Source organism: Xiphophorus hellerii, chromosome 19 (assembly GCF_003331165.1).
Source record: "Xiphophorus hellerii strain 12219 chromosome 19, Xiphophorus_hellerii-4.1, whole genome shotgun sequence".
In the NCBI taxonomy this organism is placed as follows: Eukaryota; Metazoa; Chordata; class Actinopteri; order Cyprinodontiformes; family Poeciliidae; genus Xiphophorus; species Xiphophorus hellerii.
The window spans coordinates 17,333,890-17,359,827 of record NC_045690.1 but is presented as its reverse complement, the minus strand read 5'-3'; the positions used below and the strand labels follow the sequence as shown (position 1 = coordinate 17,359,827).

Genomic DNA, 25,938 nt, shown 5'->3' with positions numbered 1-25,938 from the left:
TATGTACACATTTTTTAGATCATGGACACTAATGCGTTGCTGACAGAAGACTGAGGAAATAAAAGCAAATACTTTGACTTCACTTTTTGTAGTGCTAATGTTGAAATAGATTTTCTTTACATGTTAGCTGAATTGTCTACTTTTTAGACATTTTATGTATTTGTTGCTAAGCATATCGTTATTTATTTTTGTTAGTTCCAGTGACTAAAATTACTTTTTTGGAAAATAAATACACTCCTTTGAAACATTAGTCTTGAGTTTAAAATAGACATTTGCTGACCTCTAGTGGTAAACTAAATCTTTGTCATTCTTAGGTTTAAAACGATTCAACATTATTGTACCAAGTATATCCAACAAAATTAAAGTATTCAAAAAAGTACGTTTCTATGTTTCCATACAAACAAATTTTGTAGGGATGCCAAATATGTTATCCGTTTACGTCCTTATATAGTTATATAAAAATCATTGGTATAAACTGCACTGCAACATCAAAGAAATGTGTATTCAAATTTGTGTTTTGATTTTTAGATAGTTTATTAAATCCCTCCAATATTCATATTGATGGCGAAATCCAAAGTTAGATTGAAAATTGCTAAACTACCTATGATACAATTACATTAAAATGTATTAATTCCACTAATTATTAATTAATCCATTAATTATCCATATTTATTAATTCCAGGACGGATTTTGTTATGTAACATTTAGCATACATTATCTTAAACAGAACACGCTGTATATCTTTTGGGAGATTTAAAATTTTATGTAGAATATAAATATAAAAGTTACAAATTTAAACCATTAATCAGTCAAAAAAAATCCGTAATTTTTTTTAAAAATCGATGTTAGACTAATAGTGCTACAAAAATAAGCATTTGGCGTCCTCTAGTGTGGCATGCGAACAGTGCCGTTTCGTTCATACGGGAGAAAGAAAATACAACCGTTCCGTTCGACGTGCGCGTTCACGTTGTTTTGTGCGTCAGCTGGTACGTTGCGCGCTCGCGCTACAGTTCTGTTTCTATGCGAGATTTGTTTTCAAATGGAGGAGTCTTTGATATTCCGATGGGACCAGGAATACTCAAAGTACGGCGGCTGCAGCGATAAGCTGGGCCGAAGCGATTCGGTGTCATCTGCGAGGTTCGAATCAAGTTTACGCTCCTAGGGGCAAACAGAGACACTACAGTTTTTTTGTGTTTTATCGGTGCAGGGTAGTTTTCCAACCGGCTTCATTAGCTTGACGAGCTAGCATACATGCCAACAGCTGTGGGGCGCTAATGGAGATGCGTCGGAAGGTATAGCAGAGGTGTTTTATTTAGGTTTGTTTGCGCTGCTTTGTAACATGGACTCCGGTGGTAGTTGTAGTCTGACAGCGTTAGCTCGTCTAAGGTGAAGTCCCTGCTCAAATAGTTATGAGCAGTTTCAATCAAAACCTCCGCATAAGCTCGTCTTTCAGCGCAGACAGTAAGGGTCCAGCGGTCAACGCCGACACCGGGAACAAGGACTGGGTTCTGGGAGGCGATGTATTTTCCTGCTGTCACGAGATGAGCCTCGTGGACGACTCGATGCAGGCTGGGATGTCGTCGGTCCAACCGGGACTGGACGGTCACCTGCCGCTAATACGTGCCCAGGACCACGGCTCCCAGGATGGGATATTTTTGGAGCTGGGCTCCCCGGAAGACTACCTGGACAGCAGCCCTTTAGAGTACAGGGACAGCGATGGGAACGGCGTTGGGCCGTTATTCGAGAGGAGGAAGAGGTCTCGCTCCAACAGCTCCAGACACAGGTTTAACGAGGTGGTGACGGAGCTGGTCCCGGAGGAGGTTCGGTGGTTCTATAAAGAAGACAAGAAAACATGGAAGCCTTTTATCGGACACGACTCTCTTAAAATTGAGCTAATGTTTCGGAAATACTGCGAGCTGAACCCCGGTGCGATACGCTCCGGGGTCGCCGATGGAGAGGAGGAGACTGGCGGTAAATGCGTGGACAGCCCGGGGCAGAACGGCGCAGTGCCCGTGGACACTGGCACTAGCAGCGTGGACGAAGGCCGTGGCTCTCTTGACACATCTACTGTGTCCTTTGATGGGACAGACCCGGACTGCACTGAAATCAACGTGGAGCGTGTGTGTGTTCGGGGAGGCCTTTATGAGGTCGATATAAAAGAGAGAAAATGCTACCCTGTCTACTGGAAGCGTGAGTATATTTCCTCTGCTCCATCGCTCACACAAAATCGATCGAGCTAATGTTTGGGTCCACTCTGAATTATATCATATCATTCATCACCGATTTGTGTTACGAACATTCATATCATATATAATTAATAGTCTGCAGTATAATGCCTGACAGACGGCATACAGATTATTAGACCACAGTCAATGATCAGTTGCCATCAGGGGCGCCGTTTAGGGGACCTGGGGGGAGTTAGGACAATTGTAATGGCCCCTGACCAATAGGAGGGGGAGCACAAAAAAGAATATATACATATATATATATATATATATATATATATATATATATATATATATATATATATATATATATATATTAAATGCATGCACTCCCAGATCAAAGAAGCAAACATCCATATTTACACGCCTGTATGTGCATAACATGGTGTGTCCCTGCTTTTGCTCACTTGACAGTGTTTAGTAATCAGTAAAACCACGGTGATAACTATGCAGCCAAGACTAAATTCAGGTATTCGAAAAGAGAAAAAGAAGAAAGACAAAAGAGAAGGCGTCAATTTGTAACCCAGTTTTTCTCCAAGAAAGGTGGGTAGACTACAGTTGTGATTATAAGTCATTTTAGCTTAGCTACAGACTACCTAGTCTCCATTTCACCAGCATTTAATCAGGGAAGGGAAATATTTACCAATACATCTTTAAATTTAACTTGTCCCTGTACCTTTTACCACACTTAGCAACAGATGTGTCAGAGTCAGCAGCAGCCATAACCCCCCATACCAGCATAACTCCTCCTCCCTGTCCCAGTGAAGAAGGTGAGCAACACTGTTCAATGATATGATAGTTAGCAGCAGTGCAGGGAATGTATGGGGATTTTGCTGTCTCTCTTGCTCTTTTTACAATTACACAAAAAACTGAAATATTTATTACTGAGAGAATTTTAAACAACCATTATAAAATGGTAATAAAAATAGCTTCCTGTCTGGACTGGAGGCTAGGCCTCAAGACAGGCTTTGCAGTCTGGCCATGTTGTCAAGACTGGAATGGAATGGAAGCCTTTTATCGGACACAATGTTGTTAGTCATTTTAAGTCTGCTTTTAATCTTGTTTCAAATTGTTACTTGCAAATTGTCCTATGTTTAATTTACTATCAGTAAATGTGCTATTACCAGTATTGGACCAATGGAAGCAAGTCTTTAAAGTTAGTCATCTAAAGCTTTTAATTGGTCAGATAGACTCAAGAGATGGTGGCAGGAACTGCTTGAGGGTTGGGGGTGTCAATTTCATATTTTGTCACGGTGCACAAAATTCCTGGCGGCGCCCCTGGTTGCCATTCCTGATATTGCATTCACTCTATACAGACAGTTTATGTTTAAATTCAACTGTGACCATTGGATGGTAAAAACAGTTGCTGTGCCATTTTTACATTCGAAGAACCCAATTAGTTTTTCTGAACTGTAGAGTTACACCAATCAATTAGTCACAAACAGGAGCTGCGTGGGTTCCTAGATACCAAAACCAATAAAAAGTGAAGGAATATGACTTTCACAATTTTAATTAAACTCAGAAAAGTGCATACAAATACATGCTGCTGCTTGATATGCTTATAGACTGAAAATGGGAATTCCTAGTTTTGATGCATTTAATAAGTAAGGGAAAAAATATGATTTTGTTTGGCATTTGACATGGGAGCCAATCGATGGGTAATGATAATTTCTGATCCCTGGTCTTTGTAGAATAAAATACAAATGATCTTTATTGTCCCACAGGAATATGTGTATTTTTAACAATATTCATTCTGGAGCCATTCAAGATTAAATCTGGTCATGATTGCTTACAGGAAATAAATATTCTCTGAACTGGTACTGTGACACTGAGTACCTTGGTGTCAGTATTTAGTTTGAAGAAAATTGATTTTTATTTAAACAAACATCAACATAGAGACAGTGCTCTCATAAATTTTAGTTTTGTGGGCTATCTGCTGGGGAACATCCAGTTTGACATGCATCTATATCTTTAAAACAAGTTACCCTAAGAAAAGATATAGGTAGCTGGTACTGGTTGTTTCCACACAAAGACTCGACTCATTTTTATCTTGTAAGTGAGGGAAAAATGTAGTTGCCTTGTTTCAGTCAGCTGACAGCCAGTAAGGAGCAACAGGAGAACGAAGGGTGGATGAGCAAGCATTTATTGTGTATTGGACTTCAATACACATGATGAAATAGTTGAGATATTAAAGGTTCTCTAAGCGTATCTTCTCTGAACTGTCGCAAACTGACTCAACTGATGACCCAGTATTATCTCCTGAGCCTTTATCTCAGCATGTGTTTGTGTTTGCTTTAGATTTAAGTAAGACATTAAAAAAAGAAATACTGGTGTATTTCAGTATCATTGGTTTCATTTGGCAAAAAAAGGTTCTGTCGCTTTTGGAGTGTCGCTAATATAGGCTCAGCTAGTTCGCTCTAATTCTCCTCTTGGGACTCAAGCCAGAATGGTGTTCATAATTTCACTCTAGACTGTAATGAAACCTGGCCCCGCTCGGTTAAACACCGAGACTTGGTCCTCCTGGATTTGACTGACTTATTTAATTAAATGGAAATCAGTTTGCCGTACGTCATCTAAAGTGCCACAGGAAAATTAGTCAGTTCCTAGAAAAAGATTTATTGAAATAGCATCAGTTCACAACAGTCATGTCAAGGTAAGAGAAATAGCTAGAGAAATGCGTCCACTTCATACATAATTATAGTATGTTGAATCCAATATAGTACACATTAATGGATTGACTGTCATATAGTCAAATTAACATCCATTGTACAAAGACCTATTTAACACAAATTATAATGCAGTATAATCAGTCATTTGAACATTAATGCCAATTGGTAAAAACTTTTATGATATAAATAGAAACTGTAAAAAAAAAAAAAAAAAAAAAACTTCAAATGTCTAACTATACAGATAATTTCTATTAAAGTCTATGTAACTAAATCAGAGGTGTGTCTGCTTTAGAACAAGACCATATTTCTGTGATGAGAGGCCAGTGGTTCATTGATGGTAGCTGGCTCCCGCTGGAGGAAGAAGAGAGCGACCTCATTGAGCAGGAGCACCTGAACCATTTCCGAGGCCAACATTTGCAGGACACCTTTGAGACGGATCTGGTGGTGAAGACCGTTGATAGCAAAGATGGTGAGTGCTGGGAAAGGAGATAAAAATTTACAAGTTTATCCTTCAAAGCGTCAGACAGCACTGATGTGTTAATTCTTGTTGCTAATTTCTTTGTAAACCCAGTTAATAGCTTTATAATGACAAAAAGTTGGGCTTTACATTTTTGCTGTGTATTGAAACAAAGGTCAAGTTACTAATTAATAATGAAATATATGTGAGAGTTAGAAATTAACTTGGCAGGTGTGTCCATTGTTTTCTTTTGTGCTGTCACGTCTCCATTGTAAATCAGGATCTCCATGTACATTTTGGTATGACCCTTTTTGATGAGCTGGCTCAAACAAAATGTCACACAATGTAGCTTTGGATAGCAGTAAGAAAGAGGTTGTTTGATTCAGAGCTCTCCTTAAGGTGGCCAGATTGATGAATGTCTGGTTGTGTGAACTGGATACTGAAGTACTGCAAAAGAGTGAGATTGAGTATGTAGAAAAAGGAGAAACTTGTGTTAGACAAAAGCGGCATCGTCTCCAGATATTCCAACAACACACCCTAACGTTATAAATAAAATGTAACCCTGATAAATCACTTCAAAAAATCTGAATGTCATTGCATAATAATTTATTCAGGGAATTTGGTTAGGAAAGTGAAACACTCAGAAAGTTACACTGAATTATGTTTAACAAGCAATTATTTCTAGTTTTTTTGATAATTATATGCTACAGCTGACAAAAAGAAATTAGAATATTATTTCCATAAAGCTCACAACAGATGGATGTCTCCTAAAACTTCCTGTTAGATAACTGCTCCCTTTTCTGGCATGTTTTCCTTCTACTTAAACTTCCATTAATTTTCTAGGAACATCACTCTGCATAAAACTAGATGCTTTAGGAAAGACCATTAGTGGCTTCCCATACACAAATAGTCTTTTTTTAAGTGAGTCAAAAAACTTTTTCCTGAAAAACTGTTAGGTCAGCAGTGTTTAGGCCATAAGGTGATATTCCAGTGTTAACATTCTGTGTTAGTATTTCTGTATTATTTATTAGTTATTTTCTGAGAAGCAGAATTTAAACTTTAGTCCATAAAGTTTAGAATATCACAGAAAGATATTCCTATATATAATCATTCTTCATTTGAGAATTTGTGAAATGATTTGTTTAGACTTCAGATGAGCAGATTTTTTCCTTGTAAGCTTATGTGACTTATTTAATTATTTATTCTTACTCAGAATAAAGTGATTGTATCGCCCTAAAAATTAAAAGTTTTAAGTTGTGTTACAATTGCTGGTATTTTCAGACACTTTTTGAAAAGAAAAATTAATCAATCATTTAGAAAAAAAATTGTTGGGTTCATTCATGCATATATACTGTATATAGTCACTACATAAATGCTGAACATATTAATGACAGCAAGTTACAGAAGGATTACACCTTAAGTGTAAGCTGTGTAAAATTTAATATACAGACTTTCCATTTTGTTTTCTAACATGTCGAAGTTTCACTCCAGAACACACACACACACACACACACAGTTTCAGTGTGTTGTGGATGAGCTGAACTCCTGCAAAACAGAATAAGCCAAAGCAATGCCTGCTCTTTTTATGGTTCTACCTAATGGAAAACAATATTGGTGACTGCAGTGTACATCCCTCCCCACCTCCTCCTTTGTTTGTACCTCGTTTTCCACCTCTATATTTAGCTGAGCCTGAAAGCAAAGTGAATGATAGATCTTGTTAATTCACTATCCTTGAGCTAATGTTGCATTCTGCCTCTTACAGAAGAATATTTTGCCCTGACACTAGTAATCTGTAGCACTCAGAGCCATATGGAGGCTATTTTAAACTGCATTACATCTAATACAAGGATTTTATAAGTGCACTAATACATTACAGATTTGCAGTACAGTATTTTGCAGTAGTTAGTTGAAACAGAAGACATGGTAGGCTTTGAACTGCATCCAGTTGCAGAGCATCTCGGTCCTGTTTTAAATGATGAACTTAAGATAAGTAATCCAAAATTTTAAATATCCCCAATAAGTGAAAATAGTACCTGGTCAGATTCTAGTTGCTGGTCTTTTTCAACATTATTTTCCACAGTTTGTCGTGAACAAAGCTTAAATAGTGAATTTGTGATGTTTCATGGTAAGGTTAATCTGTTGTTTCCACCCATTACCTTGGCTGTGCAGAGTACTAGGCATGTTGTAGAGACAATAGGGTGTGGACTCATCTTTCATGCTTGAAAGACGTCAGGGAAAATTACATCCAGCAGGCCAGGCATGTCGTCGGCTTTGTTTTCTGTATGTTTTTGATGAGGGTAAGATCCAGTAGTTATTTCCATGCAACCTGCCTTCTTATTTCAGAAGTTTGTGAGCCTATGATTACAAACTTCAAAAATAAGCGTAATTATTGACCAAAAAGATACTTGAAAGAACTTAAAGAAAAGAAAATGCTTTATCAGAAGTCATTCTATATCCAAAAGATATCTAAATTGTTCATTAACTGTCTACGTACCTCTTGGGCTTAATAAATATTAAAGATCCAAATCCACTTGCTACTTTGATAATTCTTCAGGAATCAAAAGACCCAAGGCCAGCTGCGCACTATGATATGCTGCACAAAACACAACCTAGTAAGTTCATTTTGACCTTTGTAAGCCTTGATAGATATCCCAGGCATTACAGAGCACTTATTTTCAAAAGCTTCATCAGTGCTGTACCAATCGCTTTTACAGCAATCACATTTACTGTGCGTCTCAGCATTTCTCCCCTGCTCCTCCTCTGCCGTTCACTTCAGCTGAAACAACCACAGTCAATATTTGCAAGTCTGATTGCTTCGTTATCATGGATCGAATGAGCCAGTCAAATCCGAGATTGTGAATTTCGCAGTTCACATTCAGAATATCTTTATGCTCTTTGCTTATGATATAATAAATGTAAATGTTCTGGTCTGTCTGATTTTCTTTTTTTTATTTTAACCTCTTGGTATTTAAATAAAGACAAACATTTAGATTTCTTTTCCTCTTATAAGTGGCTATAAACAGACAAAATGCTGCAAAGCTAAACTCCTATATTAAAAAAACTTGTTCAGAAGTCAGAGTACAGCTCCTGAACAATTTTAAGCTTCATTTCTTGTTTATGTTGTTAGACATAGTTTAAACATTTTAGAGAAAGTTTTGCATTTATTACCACATTAGTAAAATAGGTTTAAAATACAACTTATACATTATTAATTTATTAATGTAATTAATTACATATGTCAAAAAACAAATGGGTCTTTCTTATAATGCCTTTCATGGTCATCAGGGTCAATTAATCTAAACTCCTATTATACGCCTCTTCACCCATTTTACCCTCAACCTTTAGGCACTAGCTACGGGGTCTTGGGCAGGAAATCATATCCCTTGAACATTCCAATATATTTTCATGTTGAAGCCACCAACTTCAGTGGAGTTTATTTGGTAAACCAACATAAAGTAGTGCTTAAATGTGAGGCTCCATATATTGTCGGTGTTCTGTTTGAAGGTGAACGTCGGCCCCTGTCTCAAGTTTTTCTTTCAGCACTGCCCTATTTTTATCGGATCCATCTTACTGAAGCCAGCTTCCCAGGCCCAAAGCATGATGACACTAGATTTATTTAGCACCATTAGTGTAAAGCACTGAATACAAATGCTTGGGACACTTTTTAGATTTTTTTATTTCTTAAACTGCTTCTTTGTGTTGGTCTATCGCATAAAAAAACATTAAAGTATGTTGCTCTAATGTAATGAACTGTGATCTAGTTCAAGGGTTATGAGTACTTTTACAAGGCACTTTATTTTCTGAAGCTAACATGTTCTTAAAATAAGCAATTTTCATTGGACTAATGAGTCAACTTTAGTGTCTTTTGATAAGTTGCCATGTTTAAGATTGACTAATGAAGTCTTATGTTACCTGAACCGGGCAATGAACACTACTCACTGTTTGTTGGTTGTTAGTTCTCTCCCACCTGCCCCCTTTCTATCTCCCGTTTCTGTTCAAATGGAGTGGATATCAGACGGGTGCTAAAACTGCAGGTCACAAGCGCAAACGCTGCCAAGGTACTGTGAAATCCTACGTTTTCTGTTGTGTTAGCTCCTTTAGCTTTTTACCCTTTATCCTTTAGATGCTAGGCCTCTGTTGGACTAGTTTTTCCTTTCTTTTGTGGGTTAAACCTTTTGAAGCCTTACATTTGGAACTAGACCTAGGCTCAGTTAGATGTGGTTGTTGTAAAACAGAATTTAGTCTGTTATCTTGGTTTACATTGCAGCTTTAACTGAGCCTAGTTGCTAGGACTCACTTTTTAGTGCTGTGGTCTAGAGTTTGGTTCTACTACTATTGCTGCTTTTTGGGGAATCCTGCGTGCTTCCTTGCTGGAATAGTAAGTACACAACATGGATCACTCAACTACAATTACAAGACTCTTTAAGAACTGCATCAGAAATTAAAAATGACTATCAAAATGTCTCAACACAGTTTGTTTGTTTGTTTGTTTTTAAATTCCCAGCCTCTTTTTCTCATTCCTTCTCACACTGTTACTATATTTTTACTCGACCAGCAACACCAGCTCAAGAAAGCCTTCTGAACAACGCTTTCTATTGAGAGTTGAGCACAACTCATAAGCTGGAACAAAAAGTCATTGTTGTAGTCTTTCTGTGACACAGCACTAGCATGCTGTGTACGTTCATTCTGAAGTCTGTTAAATGTCCTGTTTCTGGGTTCACAGAGAAGAGATGTCTCTGTGTTTGTTTCCTCATCTGATAGGAGGATGAAATAGCTGTTGATCCAAAGCCCAATGGGAAAGTCAGCAGCCCTAAAAGACACATGGTTTTTGAAGATGACAAACTCACTTTTAACATTACAATGCTATGAAGCCTTCTGGAAAGACATCAACTTCAATGTCACAATATATAGTTTAGGGCCAGATTTGATGATAGTTTTGGCAGACTCCTTTTGCCTCTTGCATTCACCTTTATTTCTTCCCAGCTTGGAGCTTACTTTGCTCCAAGCAAATTGGTGTTTATATTATCTGGTGTTTATGTCACAAAATCTCTTTTCTCTTTTTGACTGCAAAGGTTATGGGGCCCCTTTAATCATTTCTTACATTCCTGCTTTCTATTTTCTATTTTATTTACAGGCACATCTCAGTAAATAAGAATATCATTGAAATGTTTTAGGTAATTCAATTTTTTTTTTTTTTTTTTAAAAAGTAACATAATTATAAATATGCATTACATGCAGGGTAAGGTATTTCAAACATTTGTGTTGATTTTGATAATTAAATTAATCTTTGATATTTTAATTTATTGAGATGCATCTCTGAAGTTACCTTCGACTCTCACCTCTGCTCGACCAAAACATAAGGGTCAACAAGTTGACTATAAAGAGATCTTTTTGTCCGTCCAAAGCTGTTTACAAAGTAGAACTGGCATTGCCACACTCTTCCAGCAGACACACAACAAAAGGCAATCACAAAACTCTTCTCCATCAAACACTAACAGCTACACCTTACTGTTGGTGTCCAAGAGTAGTTGAGTGCTCTGCCATGTTGTGATAAATAGCGATTATATTTCTTTTGCCGTGGAGTGATTTCATTTGATTATCTACAAAGAGAAAGCTAAATGTGTGACAGAACAAAAAATTCTGTTGCAGAAGTTGTAGTTTCATAGGATTCAGTGTCAAAAAGTGATGGTCACTATATTTGTTTAACTTGTTCTCATCTCTGAGGCATTAACTCATCTTCGTGCAAGAAGCACTGACAGAAAAATTTTACTTATAGAGTATAAAAAGTCATGGTTCAGGACATTTATTGGGCAGACAATAGAGAACCATTAGCTGCATGGGAGACATGAAGGTTTTGCTTGTTTCATTAATTGATATGAACGGGACAAATAGTGGAATTTCTTTATAGGGAACTTATTTGTCCTACAAATCTGTGCTTGACCAAAAGAAACAACAGTTTTCCTCTGTGGGAAGGTATTGTTCTGAATTTCCAGCAATAAAACTAATCCAGTACACCTCATTTTCCAGGGAACTTTACCGGCTTCTTAAGGATTTAAATTCCTTGTTTGTTTCAGAATAGTACAAAGAGTCCATGGTTACGTTTTGGACAAATGCCAGTGTATTCAACAATTTCAGCCAAATAAACTTGACTGAACAGGAACATGCAGCACAGCTTTGACTCTCTTTAGTCCACTACTTTCATGTATTGGTCCTTTGCCTTTGTAGGTATCAACTGTTTTTTCTCAAGCCATAATTTTGCTCTTACTTGCTTTAGTCACTGCATTTACCACTGAATAAGAACCAGAAAAAATTGGAGGACAGACATTTATTTAAGTTTAGAAAATAGCAATTGGCAATTGGAAGATGCAAAGCAGGACGACAAGCAAGAGCTGAAGTATGTGATCATGCTGTGTGATTTTTCTTTTTTTAAGCAGATCAAAGCGACAGACAGCTTTTGATTGAGCTGTTTGAAAAGAGTTTGTGGACTTTTGTGTCATTCCTACTTAAAATAACAAACTTGGTGTAAATCTTTTTTACTTATATTTCTCAGAAGTATGTATTACTCTTAAACCCTAAAATGAAAACCTTTTTATATTTAGCTTCTCTAATTTTCTGTTTCTCTCATTTTTCTGTCAAAAAATGATCTATGCTCCGTCTCAATGTCTTCTGTCTCCCTGACTTCAATCAATTACTTTTCTCTCACTGCTGCAGCCATCCACCATTTGAAGCTGAGCCGGACGCATGTAGATTGGCACAGCGTAGAAGAAGTCTACCTTTACAGTGACGCTACCACATCAAAAATTGCTCGCACTGTTACCCAGAAACTGGGGTTCTCCAAAGGTCTGTATCACTTACGTCATACTTTATCATATAAGATGGACAAAGTAATGTATTTGTGTTTTATTTACAAACTAGTTAACATGGAAGGTTAAATCTGGTTAGATCTGGTGCACAGTTCCATAACTCCATGATTCATTTTTCTCTCTATGCTATTTTCTGGAACTTTGACTGGTTACCTCAACGTTCCCTGGTTACCCAACGCTCTGCAAACTGATCTGTCTTTAGAGCGAGTCAGACAGTTCACCGGCTCCTATCACGTTTCCGTTTAGCACACAACTTGATCAGATTATAGGTTTTAAGTAAAGACACACACTCTGACCTGCCAGTACTTTACACATGCTCCCACGTGGTCTGTGGCCACAGCAGGAGTCCATGTCTCGCCTACTGACCTCCTTGGAATCAGTACAGCATATTGGACTATTGAGAGTCTTCCTTTTTGTTTCTGCCAGAGTTGTACACTCAGTATCAAACTTAAGTTTCTTATTGGTTTGAGAAGTGACAATGACAATCATAATTTCTGTTGCTGCAGCCTCAAGCAGCGGCACACGGCTCCATCGAGGTTATGTAGAGGAGGCCTCTCCAGAGGACCGGCCCCCTCAGACTACCCACGTTGTCTTTGTGGTGCACGGGATTGGCCAGAAGATGGACCAGGGCCGCATAATCAAAAACACTGGAATGTGAGTTGTCTGTTTTATTACGGTTACTGTAATTTGACATGCCCTCCAAAGCCTGCTTTTAGCTGCATTTTCATTTGTAAAATCTCAAGTTGAGCTTTAGTTTTAGATTTCTGTCCAGCATACTTTTATGCAAGCTCACTATGAGGTGGAATGAAGCTATTGTCTTGGCTCGAAATGTTTTTTTTTCTTTTCTGTTTCTATTTTAAGATGCCAACTTTACTCACCTCCTTGCACTGGTTTAATTTTTTTCTTTTTTATCACATGCAGAAATGATGACATCATCTTACATCAAAGGGTTTTACATTGTCTGCTGGCTTTATGTGATAATTGCCTGGCCTTTTGTCCAAACCTGTTAAACATGAGTGTTATGATGTTCTTTTATTCAGAGATCAACCTGTTAGGCTGCTTTTTGCTCTTCTAGGAAATGTTATTTATTTATTTTTTTTACCTTTGTTTACCTAGGAACTTGCCATTAAGATTAAGAATCTGTTTTTCAAGATAGAGGATAAATGTTTCTTACGATGGAATGTAATCATGATCAGTGATCTGTGTTTCATAAGGCTGTCTGGAAGATGAGGCATAAATCCATTCTCTCTGGTTGTGATATCCTTAAGTTGAGTGTTCTTAAGAATTGTTCTGGTTCCAGACACATATTCAATAAGAAGGATTTTAATCTCACATAAGAGGATGTCCAGGCAAATAAAACATCCAAACAATCTAAAAATTGTTGCCATGTTCCAGAAATATCAATGTTTTCTTTTTATCAAAGGCCATTTGCAGTTTAAACAGTGATAGTGTTGCAGCTGCAGTCTGTGTTTTGTCCTCGTGCTTCCCTCTTTTTTTCACATTCGTCTTCTGTTCTACACCTGGAAAGCTGACTCCATGCTTTGTTTTAGGAACATGCAAACTATAGTGGCCCAGAAAGTGCAATGTACCCAAAATCTTCCAAAAATAACAAGTTATAAAGCACAACTCAAAGAGTAAGATATTATTCATGCCATTAGACATGGATGGGTGTGAGATTGTCACGGTGATGATTTAAAGTAAAGATGATGCAATATATTAAATGTGATCTAATAGATTTTTTTTAAAACTGAAGCAACAGTCACACCCACTACTGTTGAAATTATTTAACACATTTATTACAAGTATAAAAAAATTATTTACAATATGCATTTATTCTTATTTTGATTCGTGAACTAAAATAGAAATCTAATTTAGAATAAACCACTGATTTATTTAGTAGTATTTTTGTAAGTATTGCTCTAAAATCTGCTTTTTGAGCAGAATCTTATAACTTTATGCCTTAATGCTACATCGGTATACCTCTATACCAGCACTCGACTACTCCCTTCATGTCATATCTCATATTTAACCTATTCTTATATAAACATGACGCAATATTCCATGGTGTCCCAAAGTTTACACTTACTCATTGATCCTGCTCACACCGTCTCGGTAACCGAAGTAGACCAAGTCAAGCTGCAGAGCATGTTAAGCCTGCCTCGTATCTTCCTGTGGATTACGTTACACACACCTTCCACTGCCAAAAGAAAAGATCAGCCAAACCAGTGTTCTACTTTTGATTTGACTCTTTATTACATTTTGTATCATTTCAACACGGTGCCTCATGGTTTCTTTGTCATCAACTAAAGGGAAAACTGTAGAGCTTTTGACACTATTGTTTCCTAAAGATTAAAAATCTGCCGGTTTAAAATGTTGCTACATCAACATAGATTGTTGTGTGCACACCACATTTAAATCAGTAATCTAGTTCCCTAAACTCGGATCATGCAAGTTCCCGTGCAGACAGGCATGTGGCATGTGGGTTCCTCTCCATAAAGAGCAACATCCTACATTTAAACAGCTACCTTACTTCTTCAATTAAAAATGGGGTTCAGTGTCAATCACCACTGACTTACCTTGGTGATATATTCATACACACAAACTGTTTTTCTTATGTCAGACTTCTGTAGGTACAGCTGCTCAACGCTGTCATTATTCACATTTTGTCATTGTGTTCCTTAAGGTTGAGGGAAGGCGTGAGGAAAATGGAGGAGAAGCACTTTTCTGAGCACAATGATGAACACGTAGAGTTTCTCCCTGTCGAATGGCGTTCTAAACTAGCGCTGGATGGAGGTATGTGAGGATTACATTGTGGTTTCACTATTGATAACCTCAAGTGTGTTCTGGGTTATACATACATGGCATGTTTCCATAGATACGGTTGACTCCATCACACCAGACAAAGTGCGAGGGCTGCGAGACCTTCTCAACAGCAGTGCCATGGACATCATGTACTACAACAGTCCTCTTTATCGCGACGAAGTGAGAATCATACAATTTCAGATTATAAAAGGCGTCTCTAGTAGACGTTTTTTGTCCTGAAGATAATTTCTTCCCTTCTCTTCCCTTGCTTCTAGATAACCAAGGGGCTCACAGAAGAGCTGAACAGACTGTACTCGCTCTTCTGCTCGCGGAACCCTGATTTTGAAGAACGGGGTGGAAAAGTGTCTATTGTGTCTCACTCCCTTGGCTGTGTCATCACCTATGACATTATGACAGGATGGGATCCCGTACGGTTCTGTCTGCAGGAGCATTGCGCAGTAGAGGAGGAGCAGGATTTCCGCTGGATGTCTTATGAAGAGAGGCAGCTTTTAGAGGAGCTGAGGCTCACAAAGAATAGGTGGGATATTAATTATACAGAGCAGTTACTCAAAGGGAGAGGATATACTGCTGACTAAGGATGCGTTAAGGTCAGGGAATAATACCTCTTTATTTCTAGTGTGGTGTGGTGCAAAATTAGTTTTATTCTTGTTTTTGCCAGGTTAAGAGAGTTGGAAAATCAACTGGTCAAACTGGAGGCCTCTAATCCTTCAGCACCTCCAGCTCTTAAATTCAAGGTAAAATTTTATGGACTCTTGTATTTTGCAATTATAGTCAGAAGTTTACATATTCTCATCATGACTATGAATGTTTTTACACAACTCTTTTTTAAGGGTGGTGGTGTGCTACAATAAATTTCAGGAAGCAAAACTGACACTCAAGTTAGATTTTGTCTTGCTGACCTAGGCTCCTTTCACATACAAGCCAAAATATAAACGTATATCATAGTACTGATAGAATGATATCGTTACACCCTTGGAAAAATGAATATAATAGATGGGAAAGGAAAAATTAACTCATATCACATTGTTGTTTATAACAATTAACAAGCTCTGTTTATGTAAAAGAAATATATATATGTATAAAAAGCTCCTGTTGGGGGGATTTACTATCAATTTTTTCACCTTTTGTCTCACAGGTAGAAAACTTTTTCTGCATGGGGTCTCCTCTAGCAGTTTTCTTGGCCCTGCGAGGGATTCGCCCAGGCACCAGCGGCCACCAGAACCACATCCTGCCCACCTCCATCTGCAGCCGGCTCTTCAATGTCTTCCATCCCACAGACCCTGTGGTGAGATACGCCTGATATATGCCTATGATTTTTTTTATATTTTAATAAATGAGAAGTGAAAATGATAAATGTTCATGCTCAGCATCTTTTCTTTGAAGGAGTTAACTCTTTTCTGTTGTGTTTAGGCTTACAGACTGGAGCCTCTCATCCTTAAGCATTATAGTAACGTTGCACCTGTCCAGATACATTGGTAAAAGCTTAAGTTTTACACTTTTATTATTCTTTACTAGCACAGAGTAGTAACAAATGTATATTATTTTTTAATCATCAGGTGTAGTGCCACTAACCCTTCATCCTATGATGAGGTACGGCCTACCTTCCTCAATCCAGTTAAAGATCCAGCTTCAGACACGGAGAGTATTCCCAGCCCGAGTACGTCTCCTGTCTTGGCCCGTAAACACTATGGAGAGTCTATCACCAGCCTGGGAAAGGCCAGCATACTAGGTAAATTTAGCATGTTTTTATTGCTTGATTGGTGTATTCTTTATTTTATTCCACTTGATATCATCAAATGAAACAGGTTCGTACAAAGTTCACACAATGAAAAAAAACTGTTTCTAATTACACATACTCTATAATTTTCTAAAAATGTAATTGTCTTTGGTGAAAATGTCAGACTGTATAAGTCAGCAGTTTGAACGTTCCCCCAACTTTGAGTCAGTGGTGCCATCATGTGGCCATAAAGGGCAGCTGCTGTTGCTCTGCTTTTATATATACTGTATATATACTATATATATATACAGTATATATACTTATTTAATTGCAGAATACTGCAAATAATACATTTAAAGAAGTTGTCATACCCTCTTTCACACTTGATCATGTTATATTCATAAACGTTATTATATTAGATTGCTGAGTGACCAACATGAAGAAAGCTGTCATTTTGATGTACAGTATATGGGAAATGATGCGTAGTTTTCAAAAAATGTTTTTACAAATATCATTTGTATCAGGCGCCATAACATTCTCTGTATATTTTAAACTCTTCCTTGTTGTCAACCCGCAGGTGCAGCAAGCATAGGAAAGGGTTTAGGAGGCATCCTCTTCTCACGGTTTTCCCGATCAAACAGCCAACCTTCAGTGTCCTTAGGAGTTGAGGGAGGAGCAAACGCTGAGGAAGAAGAGGAGAAGCGCACAGAAAGCCAGTCGTCTTACGGTCTTTCCACAATAACTCGACCAACATCTCCCACTGGTGACGCTTTATGTATGTTCTTTCTGGTACAAGGCATTAACCAAAGTGTGTGTTTGTTTTTATATATCAGTGACGTGCGGTAAGGTTCATGGCTGGTGAGGGACTGACTTAATCAAAACAGACATAGACCCCCTGCATGTTATTGTTTACATACAGAAATTTCACGCATGCGGACAACGCTGAAGGGCAAAAAGACTGTTCTGTTTCATTCCATCCATAGCATTGGTATATAGAAGCTGGAGAAATGGTGAAGTTTGTAACATCAGCTCATTAATGCCTGTCAAACTTACAAGTCAGCATCATTATTTTAATAGCAATCATCATTGGTAGTAATTATTATTTTTCCTATGTTTACATTTATATACAAAGAGAAAGAGTATTGTATTTTGTTTTAAAATCATTCATCAAAATATATTTTCGGTAGCTGAAAAGAAAAAGCAGTGTAATTTATAGGTTCACATAAAAGCTAATGAACTTTTAAGGATTGCCAGTAGGGTATCTATTGATCTATTGGCATATTATGAATGTAATTCTGCGTTTCTCTCTTGCAGTGGAGCTGGAGAGACGCATCGACTTCGAGCTGAGGGAGGGTCTGGTAGAAAGCCGCTATTGGTCAGCTGTGACCTCACACACTGGCTACTGGTGCTCACATGACATTGCACTCTTCTTGCTGACCTTCATATATAATAAGTCAACACCCTCTGCCTCAGCAGAAGACACTCCGGAACCAGACTGAGGCGTCCTGTAACTGCTGAAGCTTTTGTCAATTCCTGACAAAACTCAGTGACTGTTTGATTCTTCCCTTGCAACCTTTTAAATACATAAACTATCAACCTGTCCTTTGTCTTGATTTATGATCCAGCTACATTTGAGAGTCATTGGTAAAAAAACAACAACAAAAAAAAACTTCATTCCGCGATGTAGCCATTGATGGACCAGGAGCCCCTACAGACGGATACTCTGTGCCAGTAAATCATGGAAGTTCCTCAAGCATCAAAAAAGCGATTTCATTTTCATCCCAACATTGAGTCTGTTCAGCTTATTTGGTTGTCTACAAGTTTAATGTTTTATCAGCCCATCGACTCTGCAGACACTCACTCTGGAGCCTTCTGATGTATTTTTGGATTTATAAAAGGAATGATTGTTACAAAAAGGCTTTTTCACATAACGTTTAGCCAAAATGTGAAAAATCCACTGCTTACAGGGAATGAAATGCCTTTTGAAATCAGCCCAAAAATGTTACAAATATACTATTTTCACACAAAAAAACAGTAGGGCATAAACCCTTTAATAATATTGGCAATATGAGTTTTATTCAGTTGTTTGCTTTCAACTTTTTAAGATCAGTAATATTTGAAAGGCGTAAACCAAATACAACCTCGGCATATTGTATATTTGTTGTCAAGTATGACTTCTTGGTTTAGTTACACTAAAATAAAACACTTTTAGTTTTTGGGGGAAATTTCTTTCAGCAGTTGCAGCTAAATATTTCCCTTTTGAATTCCATGTTACTTTCAGATGTGTACCTCTTGTATCACAACAGGCAGATTGGGAAGCATATAATTATTTTTCTTACGCTTTATGACAGTGGCAAGGTCTTGATGGTGTGATTTACACGAGTTCTACTGAAAGCAGTCATTGTTGCTCAACTGAAATCAACGCTTCTTTATTATTTTTATTAATTTATGGAGATACATCTGATCGTCCTTGTCTTTGCCTATATGTTTTTATTGATGTCCAAATGAAATGAATGGTTCTATATGTATTTTTATTGGAGAACAGAAATATTTTCATAATGATTTTCAGGCGCTTGCAGATATAAACCTGAATGTCATCATGTGAAAAGTGGGATTCAGACTTGTGGCCAAATAACATTTATGTGTCCAGTGTGTTAGCTGCTGTAGTAAAGCTACTGCCTGTGGTCCATTGAAAAATGTAATTGACAAGGTGTGAAACTTAAAAGTACGTTTGTTTAGGTGTTTCGAAGACAATGCATATGTTATCGTTTCTCCGCTTTTTCTTACCAATGTGCACTTTTTCCCTTTGGCCGGATGTTATATTGGTGTTTATTTATGAAAATTTCCAGCTGCAGTCGAATAGTCAAACAAAGTCACTTAAAGTATAATTGCTTGTATGAAACCTAGATTTATTCCAAAAAGATAGAAGAAACAAAGACAGGATATGGCAAGTAATTATTTTCTAAAAACATAAATAAAATTACAACAAATGGTTGTAGGCGCAAACCAGATCCCTCGTTAATTTATAGTCCCAGTAATATTTCTGCAGGAACTAGAATGCTTTTGCACTTTGCATGGTTTCAGATAAATAGCTGATGAATGTTGGAACAATAAAAATAGTGCTGTGTGCCAACACGCATCTAAGAATTTTGAACACTGCAAAATAACTCACTTGAGACACGCAAGCAAAGGATGAAGAAACAAACGGAGTTGCATTAAAAAGTGTCAAATTTAATGTATCCATTCTTGTTGTGTTATCATACAGGGTCATCTCATTAAGTTAGAGTATCATCAAGTAATTGATTTATTTCAGTAATACGCTTCTAGAAGTTAAACTCGTATAATGTGTAGATTAATTGCACAGAGTGATTTATTGGTTATGGTTTATACAATAAAAATTTAAAACTTGGTTTCTATGAAAATTAGAACATCACATGAGGTATTTTATTTTATTTATTTTTATTTTTTTCCCTACACTTAACTCTCCGTTGATTTACTTGGCTTCAGGACTCTGTGACCAGACAGATATTTTAGCAATAACCTTTTTGTGGTCTGTCCTCTGCAGAGAGAGTGTCGATGATTACCGCCTGGAAAACCTTCAAGTCAGCAGAACCTGATCATGTAGACCATATTAATGTAAAAAAAAAAAAATATATATATATATATATTTTTTTTTTTTTCTAAATGACTTAATATGTGAGTGTTCTTAGAAGCTGAATTTTGGATTTTCACTAGTTCAAAGCCATAACAAAACGGAAAGAGATAATGTCTGAGATATAGCACTCTGTAGGGATTTAACTTTTTGAATTGCATTACTGAATAGAATCAGTTTATTATAAGTGTAAAATGACTGTTACATTTGCAAAGGCCAATTTGCTTAAACCATTCTGCCTTGAAGAGCTGACATGATGGCAAGATTGGTGCTTTACCGGGGGCAAATAAGGCAGAGTAATCCGAGATTGTTTATTGATTTGATCCGTTGGAAATCTTACAATCATCACTAAGAATTGCACAGAATCTTTACTAAAAATTCCCGTTTGCTTTATTTTTTGCTTAGCGTGACGTAACATTGCAGAAACATGCGGGAAGCTAATTTCAACCTACAGAAATGCAGTTTTGCCCTGGCCTCATCTCTCATTTCATGCAGTGACAAATTCAATCTGTACTACAACAAAACCTCCACCAGGTGGAGCTGCAACTGTGTAGTTTGGCAATATTTCATTAAAATATGTGCAAACTGGCACATTTCACAGTCTTTTATTCACTCTGCTTGGAAGCTTGCGAGCTCACAGTAAAGCATTCAAGAGGATTTTTGCGAAACATACATTTTGACTGACTCTACGTCCAGTTAATGTACAGCTTTTTTGACTGATGACAGTATATTTTTCGTATTAAAGGCATTTGAGGAATTGTCCGCTGCTACGTGTTTGTAGAATTTCCACTTTGGGTTGGGTGCCAGATTGAAGCCATCGATAATGATCCAGCTCAGATGTTTGCTGTTTTGTAAAACATAGCAGCTTCATACAGAAGTTGCGTATGCTCTGCAAATCTTAAGTACGAGGATAAGTGAAAAAAAACAACGAACATTTGAATTAGGAGGAGGTGCAAATTAAATGTTACTCTTGTTTGAACTTTGAGCAGATGTCTTGGGGAGGGGAAAAAGTGTTTGTCTGTCTTTAGAGCTGTGCAATAACCCATGCCTGTAATGGATTCTAACTGCCATCCAAAGCACTGTATTTATTTCCTTTTATTAAATCATTTCCTTTTCTCATTTGGTCCCGTTTTGTACATTATTAAAGGGAGGAAAATATTGAACTGGTCCCTCTAATGTGCAAGAGCATGTAGATCCCCTCCTCACTCATTTTTAGACTCAATTCAGTAGACAATGGATGTGTTTGTTCATCAGCGACACAGACCGGATTCTTTCCTCAACACCCCCTGAACAGAATTTAACTCATAGTTGATGAATAGGACCCATTGTTATGCATTAGCATTGATGGCTTCCACATGAGCTCATGGTGGGGTTTTTTTTTTTTGTTTTTTTTGGGTTTTTTTCTATTGTATGCACCATAGTAACAAATAGGATCAGCTGTGTGTGAATGACACCATGGTTTGTCTGACCAGCAGAGGTCAGTGTACCACTGGTAATGGTGAAACAAAGACACAATGACCATCTGTTCAGTGCACAGGGTCTCTCATCCTGTGTCTGCTTAATGAGCCATTTTAACAGATGTTCTCGTAACTGTAACTATTGTTGATCAGTGATGCCTGGACACGTAGACTGGGCATGTACGACAATAAAGCAACGTAGGAGTTCATGTGAATGATCAAACTTATGTTTTTTCAACTTTCTGCTTCTTCTTTGTGTACCTCACCCCCTCCGTCCTCGTCCACATCAGCAGCAGCTGAGCCAACTTCTTATCTGACTCTTCTGCTTTGCATCGGACTGAACTGTTTACTCTGCAATTAAAACACAGCCTATAAAAGGCAACGGGGTCTGCTGCCAGATCCTGACTGGGGGGGGTTGTAGCAGCAGGGAGATAGGTTATAAATCGCTTTGATGCAGACCTGGGATCTGAAGGCCCAGATTCCTTCGCTGGAGGACTGGAGGAGAGTGAGTTCACCAGGAGACCGCGCCAAAAACTTTCATGATTCATGAGATGTTACTTCTGATCGTTTGGAGAGCGTGCGGCAGAGTGTGTGTTGTGCTCCTGCTTCAGGGAGGCTCATGACGTTTTTTTTCCCTCAACCCCCTACGTGTGATTTGTGCAGTCGCTCATTGTTGCGTAAACTGTTATCTTTCATCTACAACAGTGAAACGAGGAGCTGCGGCCTGCAGACTGTATTGTCATCTGTTTCTTGTGATCCAGACTAACTCTAAATGTCATTATTTGAAAGAGCTACTTCAATCAAATGTATACTACGCAAAAATACATATGAAAAGGTATTCATACTCTTAACTTTGAACCTTTTCTCATTACAGTCACAATGTCAATGCATTTTATTGAGATGTAATGCATAATTGCGAGAAAGTTTGGAAGGATTCGAAGGATAGAAATGAATGGTTTTTGAAATGTCAAAATCTGACCTTTATTAAGAAAGCGACAAGAAATCCCATTTGAATTTTGCCACAAACCGTGTAGTAAGTGTGCAAAGTAAGTGTGCAGAAGAATAGACCGATGAGACCATAATGGAATTTTTTAGTTACGGCTGAAGTTAAACTGTGTAACACACTGTCCTCAGTGTAAATAGGTGTAAGTATCATGCTGCAGGGAGGCTTTTTCTTTTGCAGGATGCTCAAAGGAGCTAGAAAAAAAAAAACTGCTGGAGTGCAAATGGCTGGGGTGGAGATTTATTTTCCAGCAGGACAACAACCGTTGACATAATGCCAGAGCTACAATAGAATGGTTTGTGGTAGGATGGCCCAGTCAAAGTTCACATCTTAATCTAATTGAGAATCTCTGACAAGACTTAAAAATTTACTGAGCTAGAGGTATTTTCTAAAAAATTCAATCCGTTGTAATCTGGATGTGCAAAGCTGTTGCAGCTATGATTATAATAAAAGGTTAGGGTTAGGTAACTGCACTGTATCGACTCGCTGAGACAGAATACAAATGCATGCCACATATTCCAGGTTGTTATTCACGCTTAAGTCTGAAAGACAAGTCATTTTCTTTCCAGTTTGCAATTCCACCCTACTTTTGTAATTTAAAATTCCAGAAAATGCAATGTAGTTTGGCAAATTTATAGCAGAAATTCATGTGTAACTTGAATTCAAGTGTAACAGCAGCAAAATGACACGAAGTGGAGGCATGTAGGTCCACACAAAGAAAATTATAAACATTTATATTTTTTAAAAATGAACAATAATTTACTGTACAATAATGGCAAAATTACATTATAAAATACTGTGCAGTAATCAAAAATGGCATACTCTGATCCAAGAAATGTGCAACTGAGTAGGACAATGGAAAATAAACTGTTCAAAAATGTGTGTGCATATTTGTACACTTAAAAACAAAATACTACAATATTTGAACTTAAACTGTGCAAACAACAGAGAGAAGAAATGTTATTTAAAATGAGAAAAGCTGTGCAAATACCACCAGGAGAAGTCTTGGGAGTCATATTAGATGTTAGTTTTTGAATATGAGTTATTCAAAAACTCGTGTAGCAGAGGAAGATTTAAGATTTACAAATCTTTTGACATTCTACAGAAAAACACAAGAATTTAAGATATGAAAGTGTTTTAAAATAAACTCTCCTGTCATTCTGTGTGGTTATTTAAATGTATGAACTCCTGGTCCCTGGCTACTGATGCGAGGCTCGGCTGTATTGTTGCCATATAAGGGCAGCTTGAAATCTTTCCTGTCTCCATTAACCCTGCAAGCTGCTGAATATCCTGGAGGCTTTCAGTTCAATTTAAATCTGATTCAAGATATTCAACATTGTTCTTTACCCATAGGTTTACATTTAAGTGAGCTTTATTCAGCTTTTTTATTTTCTTCTGGGACAAAACAGTTTTATGACAATAAGGGTAAATGGATTAAATGACTGGTTATTTTACTATACATGAAAGTAAATCTGTCCTGTATAGTTAGGATTTACTTTACAGGACATTTTTAAATGTCTCTTCATCCATCCGTTTAAAAATGAGAGCAAAATTTATTTATTTAGTTCTGAATTTGTCTGATGAGCAACATAATCAGAAGCTACTGCTACTGCAATCCCTAAAAAAAAAGCTCAACACACACAGAATTAAATAGGTCATATATGTATTTACTTCAAAAATGATGACAGCATCAAACTTCTGATCCAACACAAACATATTTTAAATATGTGAAGATGAGTTTTCATGTATGAACTAAATACATTTAATTTCTAAAAAAATATTTGACACAAATTTAAGTGCAACTCCTCACCCCCAGAATTTACAGATAAGGTTTATTTGAAAAGGGATTCTCCATGTCAATGTAGACTAACATCTCTAATTAGGAATTGTGCTGCATTTTAAAATCATTGTTACTGAATTTCATGGAGGCGAAGTTTGCTTTAACAAATGATATCAGCTGAGTTTTTGGTATAAGTTGGTAGTTGGGGGGGAAAAAAACCCAAAACATTAACTATTTATTTTTAAATGCTGGGGAGAACTGTGAATATTAAACATTATCAGTGCCCCCCTCCCATCTGGACACTCCTTACAAAATCTTCTAGATGCGCCTTTTGTAGATTAAGCAAAACGCGTTAACTGGGGGAAGATGCTCAGAATCCACCCAATAATAGTTTGAGTCCAGCAGTGGACTCTCCTGGTTAGAAAGGAAAAGTGGGATTGGGGCGGTGACGTTATCTCTCTGGAAAAGAGGGAGGGAGGAAACAGAGAGGGAGGGCTGGACTCCATTAATGCGAAGCCTGCTGCCTGGAAAAGTGTTTGGGATACTTCACTTCTTCGGCGAGTTCTTCGGGATTTCTTTCTCTTTTTAGCACCCAGTCAATAATATATACATGATTTAAAGAAGGGGGGCTTGTTCTGTGCCGTGTAGTCGACTCTTTTGGTGTGTTTTTTTCCGTCTTTTTGAAGGTGAGTGTGCACATTTAAATGCTCGTCCTGTGAAAGCTGTCCTCGGTCGCCGCTCGGAAATATGAAAACCTCTTTTCACTTTGCTTGCTGCTCACTAAAACCCCACTTTTTTTATTTCCCTGTGAGGTTTTAGGGGTTGTTTCGTTTTCTTCTACACTTTTAGTTGAACTTATTTCTTCAGGGACCGACTTGAGTGGTTGTATGTTGCATGCAACCAGCAGCCGGGGAGTTGCTGTGCTTACATAATTAACTCCCTATTTGTAAGCCAGCCTTTACCGTTAGTTTTAACAGGTGAAACGACACATTGACGCAGATAACAGCTGCCAAAGGTCTCTATTGAAGCGGCTTTCGCGGGAAGATAGCCTTTGTTGTGCCGTGTTTTTATTGACTGGACGGCTGCTTTGAAAAGCCAGGCCACTCCGACAGAGAGCCTCAGATAATAGAGTGACATGTACAGAGACGGTGGTAAGTTTTTGGGGGTCACTGTGTTCAACAGGGCATGTTTTATAAACAGGCACCATGAAATTCTAGTCATTCCTTCTTTACTAAATCGATGCTTTAGAGTGAGTTATTGAGCACTGAGAGTTGTTGAAAACTATAAGCGCC

At 37.6% G+C, this 25,938-nt stretch overlaps 2 protein-coding genes across 4 annotated transcripts in view; both read left to right on the top strand.

Annotated features, from left to right (window-relative positions):
- Positions 1 to 996: 996 nt before the first annotated feature.
- Positions 997 to 21,525, top strand: ddhd1a (DDHD domain containing 1a). Of its 3 annotated transcripts, none has more exons than XM_032547180.1 (14): positions 997 to 2,190; positions 5,187 to 5,363; positions 9,308 to 9,409; positions 12,063 to 12,191; positions 12,721 to 12,868; positions 14,898 to 15,007; positions 15,090 to 15,196; positions 15,292 to 15,554; positions 15,696 to 15,771; positions 16,173 to 16,322; positions 16,448 to 16,512; positions 16,594 to 16,766; positions 17,332 to 17,517; positions 18,069 to 21,525. In XM_032547180.1, the coding sequence occupies exons 1-14, from the start codon at positions 1,410 to 1,412 to the stop codon at positions 18,251 to 18,253; spliced, it is 2,652 nt and encodes an 883-aa protein (XP_032403071.1). In that variant the 5' UTR covers positions 997 to 1,409; the 3' UTR covers positions 18,254 to 21,525. The 3 variants fall into 3 exon arrangements, with proteins under 3 accessions (XP_032403071.1, XP_032403070.1, XP_032403072.1); XM_032547179.1 differs by having other exon boundaries at positions 998 to 2,190; positions 17,332 to 17,529; XM_032547181.1 differs by lacking the exon at positions 9,308 to 9,409 and having other exon boundaries at positions 999 to 2,190; positions 17,332 to 17,529.
- A 3,617-nt stretch (positions 21,526 to 25,142) lies between these two features.
- The window catches only part of fermt2 (FERM domain containing kindlin 2), a 45,661-nt gene continuing 44,865 nt past the window's right edge, over positions 25,143 to 25,938 (top strand). Inside the window, exon 1 of the mRNA XM_032547273.1 lies at positions 25,143 to 25,332. The gene's annotated coding sequence lies outside the window, so the exon portion shown is untranslated. The remainder of the gene's footprint in view (positions 25,333 to 25,938) is intronic.